A 22,362-nucleotide genomic window follows, 5' to 3' on the forward strand; every position below is an offset into this window, starting at 1 on the left:
TATCTGGTTAGGGAAATGAGGGAGGCAATAAGGAATTTGAGTTTGCTTCATTCTTGGAGTTTGGGTGGTAAACACAGACTGAACTGATTCTGAACTAATCCTTGCAATTGAAAAAAGCAGCTTTGAACATCCCATTGGCTTACTCTGCTCTGGCCTATAGGAGACCCAACTCTGATTTTGTATTAATTCCATTCCTCTCTGATAGTAAATTCAGAGAAATGAGTGGGAACACTTTGCACTGCTCAGCAATGACCCCCTTATGCTGATTTTGGAGCCATTCAATGCCTATCACGATTGAGTCCTGTTTAGTCCTCAGTGACTGAGCAGACAGGAGAAGAGGGATAGCTCAGTGGTTTGAGCATTGGTCTACTAAACCCAGGGTTGTGAGTTCAGCCCTGGAGGGGGCCACTTAGGGAATCTGGGGCAAAATCAGTACTTGGTCCTGCTAGTGAAGGCAAGGGGCTGGACTCAATGACCTTTCAGGGTCCCTTCCAGTTCTATGAGATAGGCATATCACCACATATATTTATAAATTTCTTCCAGGGGAGAGGGATAGCTCAGTGGTTTAAGCATTAGCCTACTAAACCCAAGGTTGTGAGCCCAATCCTTAAGGGGGCCATTTGGGGCAAAAAAATCTGTCTGGGGATTGGTTCTGCTTTGAGCAGGGGGTTGGATTAGATTACATCCTGAGGTCCCTTCCAACCCTGACATTCTATGAATTGTATGGAAAGGTACCAAACTATTGTCACAGAATAGATTTTGAGTCATTGCATTGGCATATTTCATGAAATCATGACAGTTATTTCCTCCTTTATTCTATGATCTCCCTTCATCATCTTACTGGGGTTCCATTGTGAACCACATTTAACCTTCCCTTTAATATACAAACCATTGGTTTTATTTCTATACAGTTTATTATATTGGCTGGATTGGCATTCCTAAACTCAGAGCTATTATAAACTGTGTGAAGAAAACAAGAGCTTGTAATGTCTGCAAACCAGCTATTTTTGTGTTCAAGGCCACTACAAACTCCCCAGCTGTCAAGAGCATATAATAATCATGAACCAATTATTCCTGCACTCACAGTTACTACAAATTCTGCAGGAAGCTGACAGAGTTAGTCATGGTTGCAAACTCACTATATCTGGACTCCTGGATATAATCATTTCTGTGGTGAAGCCATGGCCGTCCTTACCCATACGCAAACTATGCAGCTGCGTAGGGCACCAGGAAATTTGAGGCACCAAACTGCCCCAAATTTCCTGGTGCCCTACATAGCTACATGCTGCTCCAGCGGCCAGCCTGATCCCACAGCCAGCTGAGCTGGCCAGGAAAGCTGCCCCCGCCCCTCCTGTGCCGCCGCCCTGCCTCTTCCCACCCCGCTCCACCTCAGCTCCACCCCCACTCCACCCCTTCTCCAAAGTCCCCATTCCTGCTCCGCCCCAGCCCTGCCCCCACTCCACCCCTTCCCCTGAGCTACATCCCAGGGGACTGCAGCCCAGGTCGGGTGCACCCCACACTCAGCTGGCAGTGGGAAGTGGAGCGACCCAGCCCCAGCTTGCTCCACTTTGCTTGCTCCCAGCTGTGCCACCAGTGAGTGCTGGGGGGCAGTTCCCCCCTGTCCCCGAAGTCCCAAGGCTGGGAGCCAGGGGAGCAGAGCAGAGCGGGCTGGGGCCGGGTCACTCCAATTCCTGCCACCCTGTGAGTGCGGGGTCGGGCCCACCCTGCAATCACCAGGTGTCAGGAAGCGGCGCGACCCGGACCCAACCCGCTCCACTCCGCCGGCTCGGACTAAGGGTGGTTTTCCCCCTGCCTCCCAAGCCTGCTCCTGCCCCTGCATGGAGGCGTGGGGCCAGCCACCCCATGGGGGGGCTGCATAGGGCACCAAAATGTCTAGGGACAACCCTAGGTGAAGCCAAAAGAACTTACAATAGACATATAAAACTATGAGCCTAGTAACAGCAAATATAAATAAGTCATGAATCACAGAGTTCATTAAGACAAAGTTGTGGTGTTTCGATCCTCATGGGTTTTGTGTTTGTCCTTTGTGTTTGTCACAGAGGTCAGTTACTTTCCGTGACCTCTGTGACTTCTGCGGCAGCCACTGTGGCTGATCCAGGGCTGTGCAAGCAGCTGGTTCCATAGCCAGCTGCTCAGGTGGCCCCAGGGATAGCCACACCAGCCACTGCAACCAGCCGCTCAGGCAACCCTGCAGCCAGTCACACCAGCCACCTCTGGAGCAGCCCTGGGGCTAGCCACACCGGCCACTGCTCAGGCAGCCCTGTGCAGCTGGCCCTGGGACTGCTGGAACAGCGGCAGGTGCGGCTAGCCCCAGGGACTGCTTGAGCAGTGATCCTGGGAGCAGCCCGAAGAGCGGCAGGTGGGCAGTCCCCAGCAGCGGTCCCGGGATGGCCAGAGCAACCACTTCTCAGCTGCCCCTGGCAGCTGGTGCCCCTGCACCTCCTACCCAGTAGCCCCCACCCCCAATTTAATCAGGGGTATTTATACTATAAGTCACGGAGTTTTTGTTTACTGCCTGTGACCTGTCCATGACTATTGTAAAATATACCCATGGCTAAATCATAGCCTTACAAATACCAGGGATGTGCAATAGGAGTTTACAAAATATAGCATTCTGGTATTTCTCAGACTGTGGTTAATACACATCCCAAGGACAAGCCAGCAGAATTTATTACATGTGAACTAAATATCCTCTGGGTTCAATGGTACAGTTAGACAAGTAAAAGGACTTTAATAATAATGGCTGTGAATTGGTTGTTTCTAGATTCAGTTATTACAAACTCATCACACAAGCTAAAGGCCTTTACAATATTATAAAAGGCTATATTTCAGAAAGCCATAGCCTACACTTATGATATAGGTATGACACTTTCAACATTCATCAAGTTTTACTGATGTTTGTAAAGCCTAGCAGGTGCCTGATGATGGTTTTATTGTGTCCCAAAGCACTTCATGTTCACTGTGGGGAGATTGCTTAGGGCTCCCACTACCAAGGAACTGCACTTTCAAAATTAGCACTGAGTCTTACCATAAAATTTACTCTATGACTGGTCGTTACTTTCAGAAGTAAGTTCCTCTGCTTTCAGAAAATGAATTAATCAGGAAAACCAAAACTATGTGTGTTTAGGGCCATATTCTGCTAACCTCCTACTGAACTGGCTCATTTCAATGTTACTCCAAGATGTAAGGTTCTCCAGCGTGAGTAAGGGTAGCAGTGTATGGCTATTAATATCTAACGCTAACAAGTCAGCAATCAATTGTATATTACTTACTGTACAGGAAGTTAAAGGTGACCTACATGGGAAAAATTGGGTTCATGCATTTTTATAACTCAAAAGAAGACCTAAATGGCTTTTTTAAAAAAAAAAAAAAAAAAAAAAAAAAAAAAAAAGCTTATTTGTCTTACAAATACCCAAAATATTAAGTCTTGTCTTCCTTTTTTTTGCTGGAAGGTTTCTTGGAGGATCAGGGAACTGGCTGGAAGCTTTCTTAGACTATGACTGAAGTTTCAGGGTGTTGAATCTCTAGCAAAGGCGTAAGGCATTTGAGTTAAATAGAGGTTAATAAATAATCAAACAAAAACAAATTTTTAAATATTCTGACTAAAATCCCCTTTCCTTCTCAATTGCTTGGCTTTCACTTTCTTAGTACTTGGGCTATTAGTTCTCCAGTCATTCATGGATTCTTCCAGGAAAAACAAGATAGATGAGATCATAGGTGCCGACTCTGTGGGTGTTCCAGGGCTGGAGCACCCATGAAAAAAAATTAGTGGGTGCTCTGCACCCACCAGCAGCCAGCTCCTCCACCTCCCCTCACAGCATCTCCCAGCCACCAGCACCCCACTGATCAACTCCTCCCCCTCCCTCCCAGTGCCTCCTGCCCACAGGAATTAGCTGTTCTGTGGCGTGCAGGAGGCACTGGGGGGAGGGGAAAGAGCAGAGACTGGGCATGCTCAGGGTAGAGGGCAGAACTGGCCGGGAAGAGGTGGGTGTGACAGGTTTGGTCACACAGACCCCTTTGGGACTCTCACCTGATATGCTGGAATTACCTCTGAGCCCATTTTTGCTGCCATCTTAGGACTCCAGAACCCTGCCTTGTTGAGCCAGACATGCGAGCCTACTGCAACACACGCCCAGGTTTGCTCCATGCCTCCACAGCTGCAGACTTTAACCAAAAACTGCTCAGCAGGTCTCCTATCTCCAGCACCCAGACACCCAGTAGGATCCAAACCCCAAATAAATTAGTTTTACTCAGTGTAAAGCTTATACAGTGTAAACTCATAAATTGTCCACCCTCTACAAGACTGATAAAGAGATATGCATAGTTGTTTGCTCCCCAGGTTTTAATCACTTACTCTGGGTTAATTAATAAACAAAAGTGATTTTACTAAGTATAAAAAGTAGGATTTAAATGCTTTCAAGTAATAAAAGGCAGAACAAAGTAAGTTACCAAACAAAACACGCAAGTTTAAGCCTAATACATTAATACATTATTTACAGGTAAAATTTCACCCTCAGAGATGTTCCAATAAGCTTCTTTCACAGACTAGACTCCTTCCTAGTCTGGACCCAATCCTTTCCCCTGGTACAGTTCTTGTTAGTTCCAGCTCAGGTAGTAACTAGGGGATTTCTCATGACTGGCAGCCCTTTGTTCTGTTCCACCCGCTTTTATAGCTTTGGCACAAGGTGGGAATCTTTTGTCTTTCTGGGTCCCCACCCCTCCTTCTAAATGGAAAAGTACCAGATTTAAGATGGATTTCATTACCAGGTGACATTGTCCCATGTCCTATGAGACCCCAGCCTTCATTCTTCCTGGGCTGACCCACACACACCCAGGAAGGTTTGCAAGTAAACAGACCATTTACAATCAATTGTTCTAGTCAGTAGGAGCCATCAAGCTTCCAAACCACCATTAATGGCCCACATTTTGCATAATTACAATAGGACCTCAGAGTTACATTTCATATTTCTAGCTTCAGATACAAGAATGATACATGCATACAAATAGGATAAACACACTCAGTAGATTATAAGCTTTGTAATAATACCTTACAAGAGACCTTGTAGCAGAGTGGTCCCCCACTCCTGCCTGGAAGGGCTTAAAACAGCCCTGACAGAGGGCTGGGGCAGGAGAAAAGCTAGGTTGATTGGGGAAGTAAGCACAGCTGGGAGCCATGCCCCAAACAGACCACAGCTGGCCCCTATAAAAAGGCTTTGAGCCAGGAGCACAGACAGATTTTCTGTAGCTTCTGAGAGGAAGGGACTTGAGCAGAGTACCTGAGTGGAGCAGGACTGGGGAAAGGCAGAGTAGCTGGAAAGCCCCAGGTTGTAGCCTAGAAGAAGGCCAGTGGGTACTGGGGGTTGCAGAGGGCAGCCTAGGGGTAGGCAAAGGCAGCAGGTCCAAACCCAACCTTCCTGGTGATGAGTAGGCTGATACTGTAGTCTGCCCCAGGATGTGGGGGCTAGACGATGACTGGAAGTAGCCTATGACTGAGGTGAGGTAGGGATAGGGGATGGGGAGACCCTGAGACTGCGGGTGTGTCAATGTTTTTTTCTCCACTTTGAACTTTAGAGTACAAATGTGGGGAATCTGCATGGACCCTTCTAAGCTTAATTCCTAGCTTAGATCTGGTAACGCTGCCACCAGCCAAAAATATAGTGTTTGGCACACTTCCTGTTCCCCCAAAACCTTCCCTGGGGGAACACAAATCCAAACCCCTTGGATCTGAACACAAGGAGAAATTAACCTTCCCGTCCTCCTTTCCCCCCACCAATCTCTGTAGAGTTCAGACTCAATCCCTTGGATTTTAAAACAAGGAAAAAATCAATCAGGTTCTTAAAAAAGAAAGCTTTTAATTAAAGAAAGAAAAAGTAAAAATTATCTCTGTAAAATCAAGATGGAAAATGCTTTACAGGGTATTCAGATTCATATAGACTAGAGGGACCTCCCCACCCTGCCTCAGATTCAAAGTTACAGCAAACAGAGGTACATATCCTTCCAGCAAAAGGAAAAGCATTCACAAGGTGAAAGAAAACAAACATAAGATTAATCTGCCTTGCCTGACTATACTTACAATTTTGAAACATGAAAGACTGATTCAGAAAGATTTGGAGAGCCTGGTTGTACGTCTGGTCCCTCTTTGTCCCAAGAGTGAACAATGAACAAAACAAACAACACAAACAAAGACTTCCCTCCACCAAGATTTGAAAGTATCTTGTCCCCCCATTGGTCCTCTGGTCAGGTGTCAGTCAGGTTCACTGAGCTTCTTAACCCTTTACAGGTAAAAGAGACATTAACCCTTAACCATCTGTTTATGACAGGGGGTATTGCCAGGGGGCAGCCCCCTAAACACAAGGGTCCTGGGAGGGACAGAGGAGCCAAGCAGCAGTGGGACTCTGGCCTGCAGAGGGCACTTTGGAAGCTGGAAAAGAGCTAATTCCCTGGATGGCCAGCAAGAGGTGCCACAGGGGTGAGTCCTGCATCTTTACAGACCTTTTGCATAAAGCATATTCCAGTTACATCATATTCACACTTACAAGCATATTTCCATAAAACATATGGAGTGCAATGTCACAGTGGGGAAGAGGCAGGGTGAGAGTGGAGGGGAGGGGGTGAGAAGAGGCAGAGTGGGATAGGAGTTTGGGGGAAGGGGTGGAGTGGGGATTGAGCACCCCCAGGGCAAGGAGGAAGCTGGCACCTGTGGACAACAAGATCTACCTTTCTAATAAAAACAAACGAGTAGGAAAAAACCTTACACAACCCAAAAAACTACTTCATTTGTGGGGTAAACTCTTTTCTCTCTTCTTTATTTTGTATTAATAAAGAGAGGCATAAACTCACTTTTTCACTGTGTAAGTTACCTTTATGTCTTTTGACAGGTTTATTTCCTTTTTGGGCATTCATTTAAGGGTTTCACTATATTTCTTAATGGATTTCGGTATGCACCTGTTTTTTTAAACACAACTTATGCCTTTCACAGAGGTTCATGTTTGAATGGTCTCCACTAAGTATTGTCCTAGTTTCATTCCATAGTAATATAGAGTGTTGGCACCAAACATCACAGATACTTGTCAGAACCCAATAAATACATGGTGAGACCTGGGAACAAGCCACTGCAAAATCATGGAAGTTTGTTACCAAAAAAGCTTGGAAAAATGTAAGAGGGTGTAACAATAGCTGAGAATTAACCCTTCTGTGACATTTTCATCATGTAGGAAATCTCAGATCCTAGTATCTCATGCACCCACACTGTCTATCCATAATCAACTATGTCACCTTTAACAATTCTGGTGAAGATTTGCATTCATTGTCAGTGTAAACATTTTCCTTTCCAAAGTGTTGCCATTTACATGGCAAGCCCTTCCTACTTCAGAGTAGCAGTGGCATGTTAGGCAAGGGATGTTGTGTTGGCACAATGACATTTATAAAGTCCACCGTTAGCTAGAAAGGAAGGAAAAAGATGAAAACAGGACATCCATCATGTTAACAGGAAAAGAAGAAGAAAAACACCATCAAGCTGACTAAAAGTAGTAAACTTTGCAATGAATACAGTCTATTCAGTAACCAGCTAGGAAATGTGTTCATTTCTATTAAGTACCTATCCTGGCCTCCAAATATTTATTTCCATGATTAATTCTATATTTGTGCTGTGTGTTGTAATATGTAAATATTACAATACTGCACAGTATAACTGTATACACATATCAATGACTGGACACAATGTGCGTACAGGGTATTACAAGACAACTGCAACAACCCCACAAATAACTGCCCTTTTACCCTCAACTGACTTCCTGCTCAAACATCCAGAAAAAGAGGAGTTTTGCAATGTGCCTGGTAAATTAACAAATCTGGGCTCTGAAAGACCAGGACGGGGGCAAATTTTAGTAGTTGAGAATCTCTTCCATAACACCCTACCTGTAGCTCCCACTTAAGCAAGGGAGATGTAGGCTTTAGCTCATCAGCTGGTCGCAAATGCAACATTACTATACTAGGAGAAAGACAATGAGTTCAAAGCAGTAGGTTTGCCTTGGGAGTTATTATTTGTATTACAGATGTTGTGCTAGGTGCTGTACAAACAGAACAAAAAGCTGGTCCCTGCCCCAAAGAGTTTGAGCTTATAATTATGGATAAAACAACCAGAAGGACAAATGTTTATTCTTTTTTGGAAGGCTATCTCTGAAAACAAGGCTATCTGCTTTATACAAGGGCTGTCTGCACTGAACAGATGATGACAGATTTCTGTGTAACTGAAAGGCAACCTGTTCTTAGATAGCCTAATCATGAATGTAGATCAGAGTAAGAGTTTGTTATAAATTGGGATAAAATTAGCAGATATGCAGCTTCTGAAGCATGTTTTCAGGGTCTGGCAACTTTGCCATGGCTTCTCGGTGGGGTATTGCTTTTCAACCCCCAAGATTTTATTTTAAGATGATGCTCTTACTCAGTCTTTGTGTGTCCCCCACAGTGCAGTTTGACATGATGCGGGCCTGTAACCTAATCGCTACCGTCGCCTTGACTGCTGGTCAGCTCATTTTCGTCTTGGGCCTAGTGGAACTGCCTGTTATTTCACAGGATGTCCAGTGGTGGGAGGAAGCCATAGCTGCTGTGTTCCAACTTGCCAGTAAGTACCTCTTTTTGTACATGGAGACCGACCTGGTAAATTCTATCTAGATCAGGACAGGCAGAGTATTCTGCTTTACAAATTCTTTAGAATAAACAGAACAGCAATAGGGTTTGAATTCCAAAGTAGATTTCTTCAGATGTTTTCTATCCCTCAGTAGCTCTCTCTTAATATTAGCCCATTGATTTACGAGCGTCTGCAGAACACGAACAGGAGATTATTTTTGAAATAGATCTGAATAAGTCCTCAGTTAACCAAGAAAACAAGCCACTGTGTAGCTTTCATTAGTAGAGGCGGCAAAACACAAGGAAACACAGTGGAAGCCAAACTTCAAGATTTAATAGGACTAAAAATACCAGAGGGACTACAGAGAAGAGTAAAGATAGGACAGAATGAATTTTTGCAGTCATACTGCAGTATGATTATATGCCTTTACTTGACTGAATTTTAGTCTAGGGAGATCTGCCAGATTGCAATAAGTGGGAATAACTAGTAAATAAAACTGCAAACTGCAGAATGAAACACTATGGAAACACTGACAGTTATAAATGAAATTCCCACAGTAATTCTCATGGATAATAACTGTATACAGAATCCAGTGGGGAAAGGAGGAAATGGTTTCATCTCTACTCCACAGTGAAACCACTAGCATCAAATCATAAACATTTTACATTAATCCCTTCCTTTACTATACAAGCCAGTCAAGACATCCATGCAAAGAACAGTCATTGAATAGGAGTTCCATACACAGAGGGCTTGCAGGATTGGGTCCAAAATGTATAATTAAATGGAAAAAAACATGGTGATGTAATATTAATGAATGTTAAGGTCAGAGCCCAATTCTTTACTTCAGTTTAAATCTAACAGCAATAATAATTCAGCTGCCTTTGCAGTGCCACTGGTGAAGGATAGCTGAGACACCCCTTCAAGCCTTCTGGGATTCAAAGGTCCAATAAGGAGAAGGGACTGTATGATACACAAAGAAACACATTAGTTTAAGCTGTAATACACTCAGTTTCTGAGTCCAGCAGGACCCCATGCACTGGTGCAACACTGCCAGGATCCAAAACTGCAGCCTTAGCAGAGCAAGATCTGCACACAGCCTCTTCTTGTGAGATCAGCAGCACAACACACTGCTTTTACCTTTGGATGCCTTTTGTCCAGTTCTTTCTTCCCTTTGGTGTGAGGTCTGCCTTTCTCTCCCTCTCTCCCCTCCCCTCCTAAGCTCAGCATGCCTGTTTGCCACAGACAGGGAATGCATTCTGGCTCTGCTTAGATTTGTTGTTTCATTGACAAACAGTCCAGTGGACAGCCATGTGCCTTTCTTCTATCAAGGCTGCTAATTTTAGACTGGGCTTTTTTTTTTTTTTCTTTCCTGTGCTGGAGTCTGTTTTAAATACAGTCAGAGAGAGACTGAAGGGCGCCAGGATATCCCGACACAGGAGAAGGAAATGCCTGCTATTACCTGTTATGCAAGCTGAACCTTGAAATCCCCAGTGCTGGGAGGGGAAAAGGGAGGAAAGCCAGAGTCAGAATGATTAACAAAACGCTAATGAGAGCAGTGAAAGAAAAAACAAATGAACTCCTGGACTCAACTGTCTATACTCAAAGGTGTGAAGAGAGGGAATCTGGCAGCTAGTGACACTATTACAAAGAAAGACCATCGGCTGTTTGAATCAGAAGGCTCCTGTTTGCAGAGGTGATGCAATGAGTCTCATAGGAAGATGGAAAGGGGAGCAAGGTCAGCTGTCAAATATAGTGCTCTCCACTAGATGAACCTTCATTGTTAGCTGGATGTTTTCTCAGTCTTGCAGTGAGTTACAGGAGACCTATTTAAAATCTTATTTGCTTCATGAAGATTTATGTTTAAAATAATTCTCTCCAGGCCATACAGTTGATATATTCTCACAAGAACACATTTAGATAAAGAAGGAGAGAGATGTAAACTTCCACTACCCCACCCAAGGATCAGCTTTCTACCGGCAGCTCACTCTCTTTCTCAAGGATGATGGGGGAAGGAAGTCAGTCTGACTATCCATGTTAATCTCGCTCCTGGGATGAGGCATTAGGAGTGTGGTATCTGAGGAGGTCGTTTCCTCCTTTGTACCCCAGCACCCAATGTGTTCCTTCCACTGTAAAGAAACTCAAGTTGACCACAAAAATCTCATCTGCCAAGTCTCCTGGATTAATCCCAGAGTACACAACGTTAAACATCATGACCAATGTGTTATTTCTATTTTTTTATACCAATGTACACATTCATAGTGTGAATGGGACCAAAAGTTCAGCTGATTGGACACAATACACTGCTAGATCTAGGACATCAAGAGTGTTTTGTCTGTTTTCTGATGGGAGAAGGGATCTTTTCCCCTGGGAAACTACAGACAATAGTTTGTAGCCAATCCTATGTTCCAGAATGAGAACCTCCCAGAAGGTTTCAGTATAAACTAGCAAGTCCATAAAGAAGGGCAGACACATAAGAAGAGAACAGTGGATATGAAACATGTATTTATAAGAACTTTCTACACAAAATATAGTCAAATGCAGACTGTAGAGTTTCATTCACACTGTGGAATTCTGCCCCCTTCAGTTCTAATATGACATTTGTCTTGGTTAAGCATGACATTTTGATTAAAAAACTAGAAAGATTTAAAATTAGCATGGCGCACATTAAATGGTTTAAAACCTAGTTAGCTAACTGATAGGTCTCAAAATATAATTATAAATGGGGAATCATCATTGAATGGGTATGTAACTAGTGGGATCCTGCAGTGATCTGTCCTTGGCCCTTATGCAATTTAATCTTTCTTTTAATGACCTGGAAGAAAACAAAATCATCACTGATAAAGTTTGCAGATGACACAAAAATTTGGGGAGTGGTAAATAATGAAGGTATCAGTGACTTGTCCTTGTGTGATCTGGATCACTTGCTAAGCTGGGCTCAAGCAAACAATGTGTGTTTTAACACAGCTAAATGTAAATGTATACAAAAATGTAGGCCATACCTACACAATGGGGACTCTACCCTGGGAAGCAATGATCTGAAAAAGATTTGGGAATTGTGGTGGATAATCAGCTGAACATGAGCTCTCAGTGTGGTGCTGTGGCCAAAATGGCCAATACAATCCTTGGATGCATAAACAGGGGAATCTCAAGGAGTAGAGAGATTATTTTATCTCTGCATTTGGCCCTGATGCTGGAATACTGCTGCAACACTCTGTCCAGTTCTGGGACCCACAATTCAAGAAGAATGTTGATAAACTGGAGAGGGTTCAGACACAAGCCACAAGATGGATTAAAAGATCTTTCACAATCTTTCCTCCTGCAGTGCACCAGCAAGGGCTCCACAGACCACTAGGGATCACTGGCAGATTTATGACTTTTATTCATTTTTTTTTAACAATAGCCTTCAATCTGTTGGTGATCACCAGTGTTGGTTGTTTTCACCCTGAATACCATCCTAGCAACATAGCTTGTGCACTATTTTATGGTTTCCTATTATTATTGTGATCTGAGAAGTCATTTTTATTACAGAAAACTGAGTTTCAAATATTATCATACTCTATAGGCCCCCAATCACAACTTCTGCCTTGACAACACAACCATCTCTGATCAACATGCACCTCACCAGCACTCATGACAGATCCCAGCCCTGTTTCTTTTTTATTTCTGCCACCTGCATGAGCATTTGACAGTCATTCAAAAGGATGACCCTCTGACAGAAAATAAAGCCCTAGGAAGCAGGGAGGAAGGAAAGGAGAGAGGAAGCAGTACTCCAGTGGCTGAACTAGGATTTACACAGCTCCAAAACTCCACAGCCTCATTACCTCCCAGTTCACAGGAAAGAAAGCTGTTTGCTTTGGAAAAGTTATGTGGTGAAAATGGAACTAGTTTTGTGTATGGAATTTTGTAACAACCCTCAGAAATCTCTCTATAAGTTTTTTCCAAGAAACTGTTACAGCTGCAACATGCTGAATATAAGGGTGGGTTAAAAAAAAAGCTTATAGAGTAATAATCCTAATGGGAATTCCTTCAAGTACTAAAATGATAGGTGGCAAAGGGAAATCTATAGAAGATTAACGTACTAGGAACACAAGAACTGCTATATTAGATCAAACCCAAGGTCTATCTAGCCAAGCATCCTTTCTCTCGCAGTTACTCATATCAGCTGCTTCAGAGGATGGTGCAAGAACCCCACAATTGGAACGTGTGGGATAATTTGCTCCCCACTTTAGTTTTAATCCTAGTCTCCAAGTATATGCCTATGCTGCATTGTAAACCCAGATTTGTGGGACACATGCTTGTGGAGTCATGTTTCCACGCATCCACACTGTATTGTAAACTTGAGTTTACAATTCCTGGAGCCGGGGTGCACAACTGTGCTAAAGTGTCCATACTGCACAATGCAGACTTCCTGATTCACATCTGTGGCTTGAGCTGCATCTACACCACAAAGTGACAGGGCTTGGACCTCAGTCACAGCAGGATTTAGGCTTAGACCCACCCTCCTGGGTGTGTCCACAGGCCCAGGTCTTGAGGGCTTATTGACCTAACACAGAAAGCTTTGTACATGGACAGTAGCGCAGGGTTGGGCTTAAATCTGAGTCACAGCCTGGGTTTACAATGCAGCATAGACATACCCCAATAGTAAGATTGGCTTAAACTGTAAACATGAGGTTTAATTTTTTTTCTTATTAAATTACAATCACTCTGGATATTCTTGAGATCCATATAAATGTCCAGCCCCTACACTGAAGACAATAAGAAGCCTTATCTCTCTGCTTGGCTTGTCATTTATAGGCAAACACCTTATTACACCTTTCCTTTGAATTTCAAGCCTTGATTTCTAACTGTCTACACCTTGTGTCTTTTGGCTGACACCCCTTTAGTGGTAACTGATGAAGACACTGCTGCAGACATACTGTTCACTCTAGTCCCACAATACAGAGTAGGGACGATTGTGCATTGGTAGGGAGATAGAATGGATGAGCTAATGGGATTCTCCATTTCTAACTTCTATACCATCAATATACATGCATCTTAATGCAGTACAGAACAACAGAACAGTCATCACCGAACAAAGATGAAGATATCAATCATGCAACTAACTGGTCACTTCTTATCCTTCCATTCATCTCCATGCCTTCATCTGTGTCATGCCTTACTCCTGGAACCCTTCCATGACTGATGCACCATGCCCATCCAAGTACTCATATGGCTCTAATCAGCCTAATATTTGCTTCCATCCTCACTTCCTTCAAGTCCATCCTTAAAGCAGACTTCTATCAAGATGCCTATAAACCCAATACTTCGGAGGACTAGGGAACAGAATTAAATGAAACACTGTATATAATTTTTAAAAATCCCAACAAAAAAAAGATGATGGAACTTAACTTATGCTCAATGTCTTTGTTCCTTCACACTTCTCATTACATCTCTGCCCCAATACACCTGTCAGGTGTTTTACTGAAACAGTTCTGATTCTCTGTTTATCAGTATGAAAGAAATATCTATTTAAAAAAATGCAAAGATACTACAGTCATTTTAAAGTAGTGGGAATAGTTTTAGCTCCAATATTAAAACAATTATTTTTTTAAAAAATCTGATTAAAAAGAGCATTTTCAATAATCCTGATACTGGGTCAGACTTTGTTCTCACACTGGTTTTGCATCAACATATTCCACGGAGACAAGGGTGTTAACTGCAAGCTACATACCACTATAACAGAAGGCCCCCACTTTTTCTAGAATTCCTTCTAAAGGAAGCTATGAGCGAAACAAAAAATATTCAGCAATATTCATCAAAAAAGGTCAATAGACTAGAATATTGCCAAAGGTTTAGTGCTGCTAATAAATACCTTAGTGAAGGCAAAAGCTATTATTAATCAAAGCAGAAGACACTGACACTATGATAATGTTCTATTCCAGTTACTTTATTACACCAAATGATGCATCAAATATGCCTTTCTGTTAAACAAATGGGTGCATTTTACTTCAGCATTAAGGTGCACTAGTATTTTGCCCAGCAGGAAAGCACACAGTATGCATATAACCAGGTAGTCCTCTCAGTCCCATCCTAGAAAACCCCTCATGAAATGATTACAGACTAGCCTTTCCCACAGATATGATGCTCTAGTAGAGGCCCAGCAGAATGCAAAGCTGTCCTTCCCCAGCAAAAAAGCCTACCTTCCCGCAAGGGTGAATACATTCCCCAAGGGCCAGGCTGCTACAAGGTGAGCATGATGAATTTAGCACTGTGATTTAGTGAATAGACATACCAGATGTTTCAGCCAAATCTTGGCTGGCACGCATTCTCATTGGTGTAATAACAAGCAAACAAGAGATATGCAGTGTGCAGGATCAAACTGCTTCAATAAACTATGTGGCTCTTGGCTTCAAGAAATATCTAATCTTTGGAACAATAGCATTCACTGCAGTACAAAGAAGTCTTGACTTCTGTACGATGACAATGAAGCCTTCTAGCATGCGCCACAGTATCTCTCACAGAGTATGATCTTGCTTCACACTTCTGCTGCTGAACTCCCACATTTGTAAGCCTAACATCAGTTTCTGGTTACCTTGGCCACTATTTCTGTTGATTGAGGATGCTGTAACTCATCCTGTCAAATACTTACCATAAACATTTGATTTTAAAGCTCTCTCAACTCACTCACCCTAGACTAATTCACAGAGGTTAGAAACAGTGAACCATTGATACAAACCTGCTGGGGAGAAAACCTACAGGTTTACCGGCATTTGAGAGTGCTGCATTCCCCAGACACACACTTCATCCTGTGCCTTGATCAGTTACACACAGGAAAGTGGCAGTAGTCTGTTTACATTGCTTTATGGAACCTCAGAAAGGTAAAGAAATGCCTTAAGCATATTTCCCACTATCTAAACTTACTTCCAAACCCAAATTAATGTTGTTATATTACCTGTCTTTTTTTTCTTTCTATCTTTGAGATCACTTAGAGCAAGTTATGACACTAAATGGGTATGCAGCTCTCGGCTAGACCAGCAGTCTTTGTGAGCACCTCTGTTCCATTTTGTGGAGTGATTATTCATCAGGAAAAAAGACTAAGGCTTCCTCACAGTGCTTAAAATAAAACTATTTTGGTTAGCAGGACTGTTTCCCTTCACAGGCCCTTTGCCTGAACCCTGGTTCTGACCAGCAGCCAATCACATCACAGCCTTGTCTCTTCTTGCAGTTTCATGCCAGGTTCTGAATGGGAGGGAGTCTGGAGATGGGGAGCTCAGAAAATGATTCTTACTTGGCAGAAAGCATAAGTGAGTCATAGGAGCTATTGAAGAGTAAAAACTGTCTGGTCAGTACAGTCTACCAGAGGCTAGACAGGAACTGACATTTAAGAGCAGAGAAAAGTGTGATGCAGAAGGAAGAGCAAGGAATATTAATTTGAGAGAGATCTTACAGATCTCATTTTAGGTCAGGAAACTGCAAGTGCTAATCACACAGTATTTCCACACATTAGACATAACAGTACCATAGATACCTGTAAATCTACACTGGCATACTGAAGAACCCACTATACACAATGCAATGATTGGAAGTTATGCAGCTGCTATACTCAGACTAGAATTATTTATTGTGATATATTTTATCTAAAGTTACAGTAGAGGCAGGTTATTGCTGCCCATATAAGCAATGATCTAAAACCTAGTGAAATCAATGGAAAGACTACTACTGACTTCAATGGTCCTTGCATCAAGTCCATCATCACCAACTCTGTGCATTATCTATTCAAGGAAAAACTAATTAAGACCAGCCAGACAATTCAGTGATTCACTTATTACAAGGCACCAGAACAGCAGGGGAGATAGATGCCAGGATAATTCTGATACTTCCAGGGCACTCAGTGTCTTGTGTGGCCCTGATCTGTAATCAGCATTTCAAAATCTATCACACATTCGCTGGGTGAAACTGTTGGTTGGCTTATGAACCTTAACTTGTACAGTATGTCGCCTTGTGACATATCAGCAAAACAGGCAACTCATAATCTATGCATCCTTTGCACAGAAAGGGAATAAGCTTGCAAGATAGATCTTCTTCTTCTTCTTTCGTATGACTGGTGTAGAGCAGCAACTACAATTTCACCTGAAGTTGATCAAGCCAAATGGCTACATCAGGAGTAGAGGAATTTATTGCAATAATGCCTCCTTCATAGTTATAAATTGGGCAAGACAGATGATTCACCATGGTGCACTACTTACAATACAGTTAACTGTGTTTTCTTCTTGATTCACTTTGGAGTAGTGTTTTCAGTCCTACAATGAAGTATTTAAATAGCTGAGAAATAGCTACTGCTACAATGTGTGTAGTATTGTAAACATGCAAGGTTCTACCACAATTTTAGAAGCCAAAGCCATGTGAGGAGAAAGAATGTAAGAACATAAGAATGGCCATATTGGTTCAAATCAAAGGTCCATCTAGCCTACTATCCTGTCTTCCGACAGTGGCCAATGCCAGATGCTTCAGAGAGAATGAACAGAACAGGTAATCATCAAATGATCCATCCCCTGTTGCCCATTCCCAGCTTCTGGCAAACAGAGGCTAGGGACACCATCCCTGCCCATCTTGGCTAATAGCCATTAATGGACATATCCTCCATGAGTTTATCTAGTTCTTTTTTGAATCCTGCTATAGCCTTGGCCTTTCACAACATCCTTTGGCAAAGAGTTCCACAGGTTGACTATGTGTTGTGTGAAGAAATATTTCCTTTTGTTTGTTTTAAACTTGCTGTCTATTAAAGAGAGCGCATTACAGGGTTATTAAGGGAATCATATGGTGGAACCTTTGAGGAGCCGCATCTAGCATATACTTCCTGGTGTCAGCACCAATCATCTGCTGGATTGGTTAGACCATGGTTCTGCCTTCTCATGCCCAAGAGCATCTAGGCAAGCGTAAACACCAGGTTCTGGTTAGCCCTGTGCAGGCATGAAAAGAAGGGAAAGGGCTTCCTGAACCAATGTGCCCCCACCCATAGAATCTGGCCTTAAGTATTACAAACATATGTAATGGTACTTTTAATTTACTTATAAAGGCACACTATCAAGTAGTTTAGGCCCAATGTTCTTCCTACTTAAAAGGGACACCAACAAACTGAATTCTAGTCTAGCTTACAAACATCAGTTAAAATAATTTCAGGTCTTAGAAGACCTGTAGAAGAGCGAAGTGTCACCATTATTTATGTGTATTACAGTAGCGTGTACAGGCCCCAACTGAGATGAGAACCCAATTAAGCTAGAACTGTACAAACTCATACTAAGAGACAGTCCCTCCCACCAAAGAGCTTACAGTTTTAATAGACATAACAAACAAAAGGTGGGAAAAAGAAAGAATTATCATCTCCATTTTACAGACAGGTAAATCAACCTCTAAGAGGTCAGTTTAAAAAAAAAATGAGGCATGCGTTCCACAAATAATAATGGACCTGACTTTCCTTCCTCACATCAGTACGTGTCAGGAATAACATCACTGAATTCAGAGGAAAATGAGGCTTGTGGTTAAAGCATTAGACTGAGACTAAAGCAATGTGGTTTTAATTTGTGGCTGCCACAACTTTCCTTTGTGCCATTATTATTAACAAAAAATGCCTTTAAATAAAGCCTTAAAGGCAAAGGTAACAATGACCTAACAAACACCAAAGTCAGCAGAGAATCAAAAACAATCCAAAAGGGTATTACAAAAAGGGGACATTAAAGCTATTAAGTAACTATTTGAAAAAATTTTGTATTGTAAACCTAGTTGATTACAATTTTAGGGTTTCATGTGGCGTTCTGTGCACACCAAACAATTCCCATCCACTTCAATGGGAGTTTTAAGTGCACAAAGAATACTGGCTGCGGTCTTTGCAAGGTTTTCTTCATAGATCAACTTAGAGGTGAAACAGTTATTCTGATGAAGTCAGCAGCCTGAGTGTGCTGATCACTATGCAAAAAGTCCACTGCAGGCTGGGTCTCAAAATCTTTAGGGGAATAAAGCCATCAAGTGATTGTCATTTTGTACCCCAATGAGAGAAAAGACTGGAAATTAAAATAAAGACATAGCTTGAATGATCTTAACTATAGGTTTGTCTACATGGCTCCACCATGCAGACTATGGAGGTGTGACCCTAAACTATAACTGCCCTGTGTAGACCCTGCTAGCACAAACTAAAAGATACCTAGTTCACCTTAACACAGTCCCACTTCAACCAGGACTACATTAACTTGATGTAAGTACCTTTCAGTTCACCCTAGCAAGGTAGCTGAAGGGTCTTCTACCCTCGGCAAAATAGGGAAACTGCCTTTCTCTAGCATGCAAAGACTGTTCTGGCAGACTGGGCAAAGTAAATTAATTTGTGGTTCAAGGGCCATGAATGCGGTTCACCAACATGCTGTGGGGCATGGAGAGCATGACAAGGCATTGAAGATGTCCTGGTCACCCACAGCAGCTAAGGAAGTCCCGGTCACCCCCTGAAGCTAAAGAAGTCCCCAGCCATAAAAATTCTTCGTGCCGCTGGAATCTGGCTTCTGTGGCAGAGAGAGTGGGACTGCCCCTATGCAACGGCTTTCTCACTCAAAAATTTCCTGCACAGGTTTTCTTGCAACTCTCATCTCATTAACATAATTTTATCAAACTTTATCATTAACATTATATCATTAATCCAAGTACTGCAGCGATGGGGGCGTAGCAAAGCAACAGGTGGAAATGACCACTGGCAGTTGTAGCCACAATCCTGCACATAGGCGACCTTGGGACTAGTGGCCATTCAGCTCCATCCCCGGGACAGTGGAAAAGTTCAGCAGCATCCTAGGCGACTGAGCAGTGGTTTCTAGGATAGTGATTATTGACAAACGTGATTATTGACACAACTAAATCAGTGTTGGGGGCCAAAAAAAAGGGTGCACCAGGATTGGTTTCATGAGAACAATGAGAACATTTCCAAACTCCTAAGTGACACGCATAAAGCATTTGTTGAATGGCAAAATGAATTCACTTCCATCTCAAAGAAAGATTAGTTTAAGTACCTACAGAACAAGGCCCAGTCTGAACTGAGGAGAATGCAGGGTGTGTGGTGGGAGAGGAAAGCTGCAGAGGTTCAGCATTATGCAGATACTAAAAAGCAAAGATGTTCTTTGACTTTCTCAAAGCAGTCTACGAGCCATCTAAATCTGGCACAGCCCCCTTGAAGTCAGCAGATGGCACAACCCTCATCAAAGACAAGGAGATGGGCTGAGCATTTTAACAGTCTACTCAATAGACCGTGCACAGTTGATCAGTGTGTCCTTAATCATTTACCCAAGAAACTCTCAACCTCCCTCCATCAGTTGAAGAAATTGTGAAAGCCATCAAACAACTGAACTCTGGCAAAGCCTCTGGAAAGGATGGTATTCCAGCAGAACTGTATAAAGTAGCAGGCCCCAAGGCCATCAAGGTGTTTTATGACATCTTGAGTAGCATCTGGGAGGAAGAAGAAATGCCACAAGACTTCAAAGATGTTGTTATTGTATCACTGTTACAAAAGACAGGCAGCAAAGCTGACTGTGGAAACCATAGAGGCATTGCTCTCCTCTGTACAGCAGCAAAAATACTAGCTCGCATTCTATTGAACAGACTCTTTGCAAACATATCTGAGGAGAATCTTCCAGAAGGGCAGTGTGGTTTCAGACCAGGTTGTAGTACTATGGATATGATCTTTGTCATAAGGCAGGTCCAGGAAAAATGCTTGGAGCAGAACATGGATCTGTATGCAGTTTTCAGTGACTTTACCAAAGCTTTAGATACAGTCAAAAGAAAGGGTCTATGGGCTATTCTGCATAAACTGGGCTGCCCAAGAAGATTCACATAAATCATCCGTCTGTTCCATGACCATATGACAGTGCAAGTGCTCACCAACGGTGACTTTTCTGGTGTGTTCAAAATCTTGAATGGAATGAACTAAGGCTGCATACTTGCTCCAGTGCTGTTCAACTTGTTCTTTGCTTGTGTTCTCAGCCATGCAACAAGGGACTTGGATCAGCGGATATACATCTGCTATCGACTCGATGGGTCCCTCTTTGATCTTCAAAGACTCAATGCTAAGACCAAGACACTGGAGAGACTTCTTGGTGAGGCACTTTTTGCAGATGATTTTGCCTTGATGGCTCATAGACATGATGACCTTCAGGTCATCGCTGATAGATTTTCTGAAGCATCCCAGATCTTTGGCCTCAGCATCAGTCTCAGGAAGACAGAGGTCTTGTTCCACCCAGCACCTCATTCCAATGCCCCAGTGCCAGCCATCTTTATCCAAGGCACACAGCTGAAAAATATGGATCAGTTCAAGTATTTGGACAGTACCATCTCAAGTGATGGTTCCCTTGATAAAGAAAATTCCTCCAGAATTAGTAAAGCCAGCCGGCCCTTGGCAGACTCTGAACAAAAGTCCTTAACCAACACAACATTTGTCTCTCCACCAAATTGAAGATCTATAGTGCAGTGGTTCTAACATCTTTCCTGTATGGATCTGAAATGTGGACTCTTTATACATGTCACATTAAACAGCTTGAGCAATTCACATGCATTCCCTCCACTCAATAATGAGCATTTGTTGGCAGGACACACTGACCAATATTAAGGTCCTTGAAATAGCGCAAACAACCAGTATTGAGGAACTATTACTGAGAGCACGACTTAAGGGGACCAGACACATCATAAGGAAGACCACTGTCTTCCAAAACAGATCTGAGTTAGGGCAAAAGAAAGAAGAGTCGTCCATATAAGTGATTCAAAGATTACTCCTGGGGGAGTTCTGTGCTATTGCATGCGTGCATAATTAATGAGCTGTGCATATTTTTAAATTTTTGCGCAGAAAAAAAGCTTCTGCTGAAATGTTGCTTCAGTTCTGCCTTTTTCCCCACCAGAGGGCACTGTGGCACAAGAACAGCAGCAGCTCCCAGCAGAAAATAACTTCTGCAGTTCCACCTTTTTCCCACCAGAGGGAGCTGTGGCAACAGAACACAGCAGCAGCTCCCAGCCAGCTAGGGAAGAGAAACAGCCTTCCGCACTAGCAGCGCCTGTCAGGTCAGGAGACAGGGGCTCTGTGGAGACAGATAGCATGGGGTGCTGGGGGTGTGTGTGTCATCAGGCAGGGGCTTATAAGGGCTAGTGGGGGAGGACAGACTTGAGCAGGTGCTGAATTGGAGTGGAGGCACAGGGCCATGGGGGAGGTGCAGAGCCACATGGTGATGGGGAAGGGGGTGCAGAGCTACATAGGGACAGGGGAGTGGTTGGGTGGGGGCACAGAGACACATGAGGATGAGGGAGGACGTACAGAGCCACATAGGGATAGAGGAAGGGAATGCTGGGCCACATGGGGATGGGGGAAGTGAGTGTCTGAGTGGGGATGGAGACATGCGGAGGGGGGTGCAAGGACACATGGGGGCAGGGGCAGATGTGTCTGACTGACGGGAGAGGTTAGGGGTCAGCCAGGGTCTGCATGGAGGAAGCTCCCTAACAATCCCTCCCTACCTCCCAAAAAACCCTGTTCCATACTTTTTCAATCCATACCCAACAACCCTCCAAGTTCACACCCAGGCTCCTTCCCAGCAATTTACTTCCCTCTCCCTCAGCTTCTCCATTACCTCTGACTCCCCCAAGCCTTTGCACTGCTTCTGAAGGGTGCGAGAAATACAGTTCTGTATTGTAGTTTAAATGAATTATTACTCAGAGTTCTG

At 43.2% G+C, this 22,362-nt stretch overlaps 3 protein-coding genes across 12 annotated transcripts in view; 2 read left to right on the forward strand and 1 right to left on the reverse strand.

The window, feature by feature from the left end:
• TELO2 (telomere maintenance 2) overlaps positions 1-22,362 on the forward strand; it is a 384,906-nt gene that overhangs the window by 100,069 nt on the left and 262,475 nt on the right. The window lies entirely within an intron of this gene.
• IFT140 (intraflagellar transport 140) overlaps positions 1-22,362 on the reverse strand; it is a 254,848-nt gene that overhangs the window by 58,244 nt on the left and 174,242 nt on the right. The gene's annotated exons all lie outside the window — the stretch shown is intronic.
• Positions 1-22,362, forward strand: part of TMEM204 (transmembrane protein 204) — a 39,474-nt gene that overhangs the window by 11,951 nt on the left and 5,161 nt on the right. Inside the window, exon 2 of the mRNA XM_050968471.1 lies at positions 8,489-8,644. Coding sequence (XP_050824428.1) covers positions 8,489-8,644 — 156 coding nt within the window. The remainder of the gene's footprint in view (positions 1-8,488; positions 8,645-22,362) is intronic.

The sequence above is a fragment of the Gopherus flavomarginatus genome, chromosome 9 (genome assembly GCF_025201925.1).
Source record: "Gopherus flavomarginatus isolate rGopFla2 chromosome 9, rGopFla2.mat.asm, whole genome shotgun sequence".
NCBI lineage: Eukaryota > Metazoa > Chordata > Testudines > Testudinidae > Gopherus > Gopherus flavomarginatus.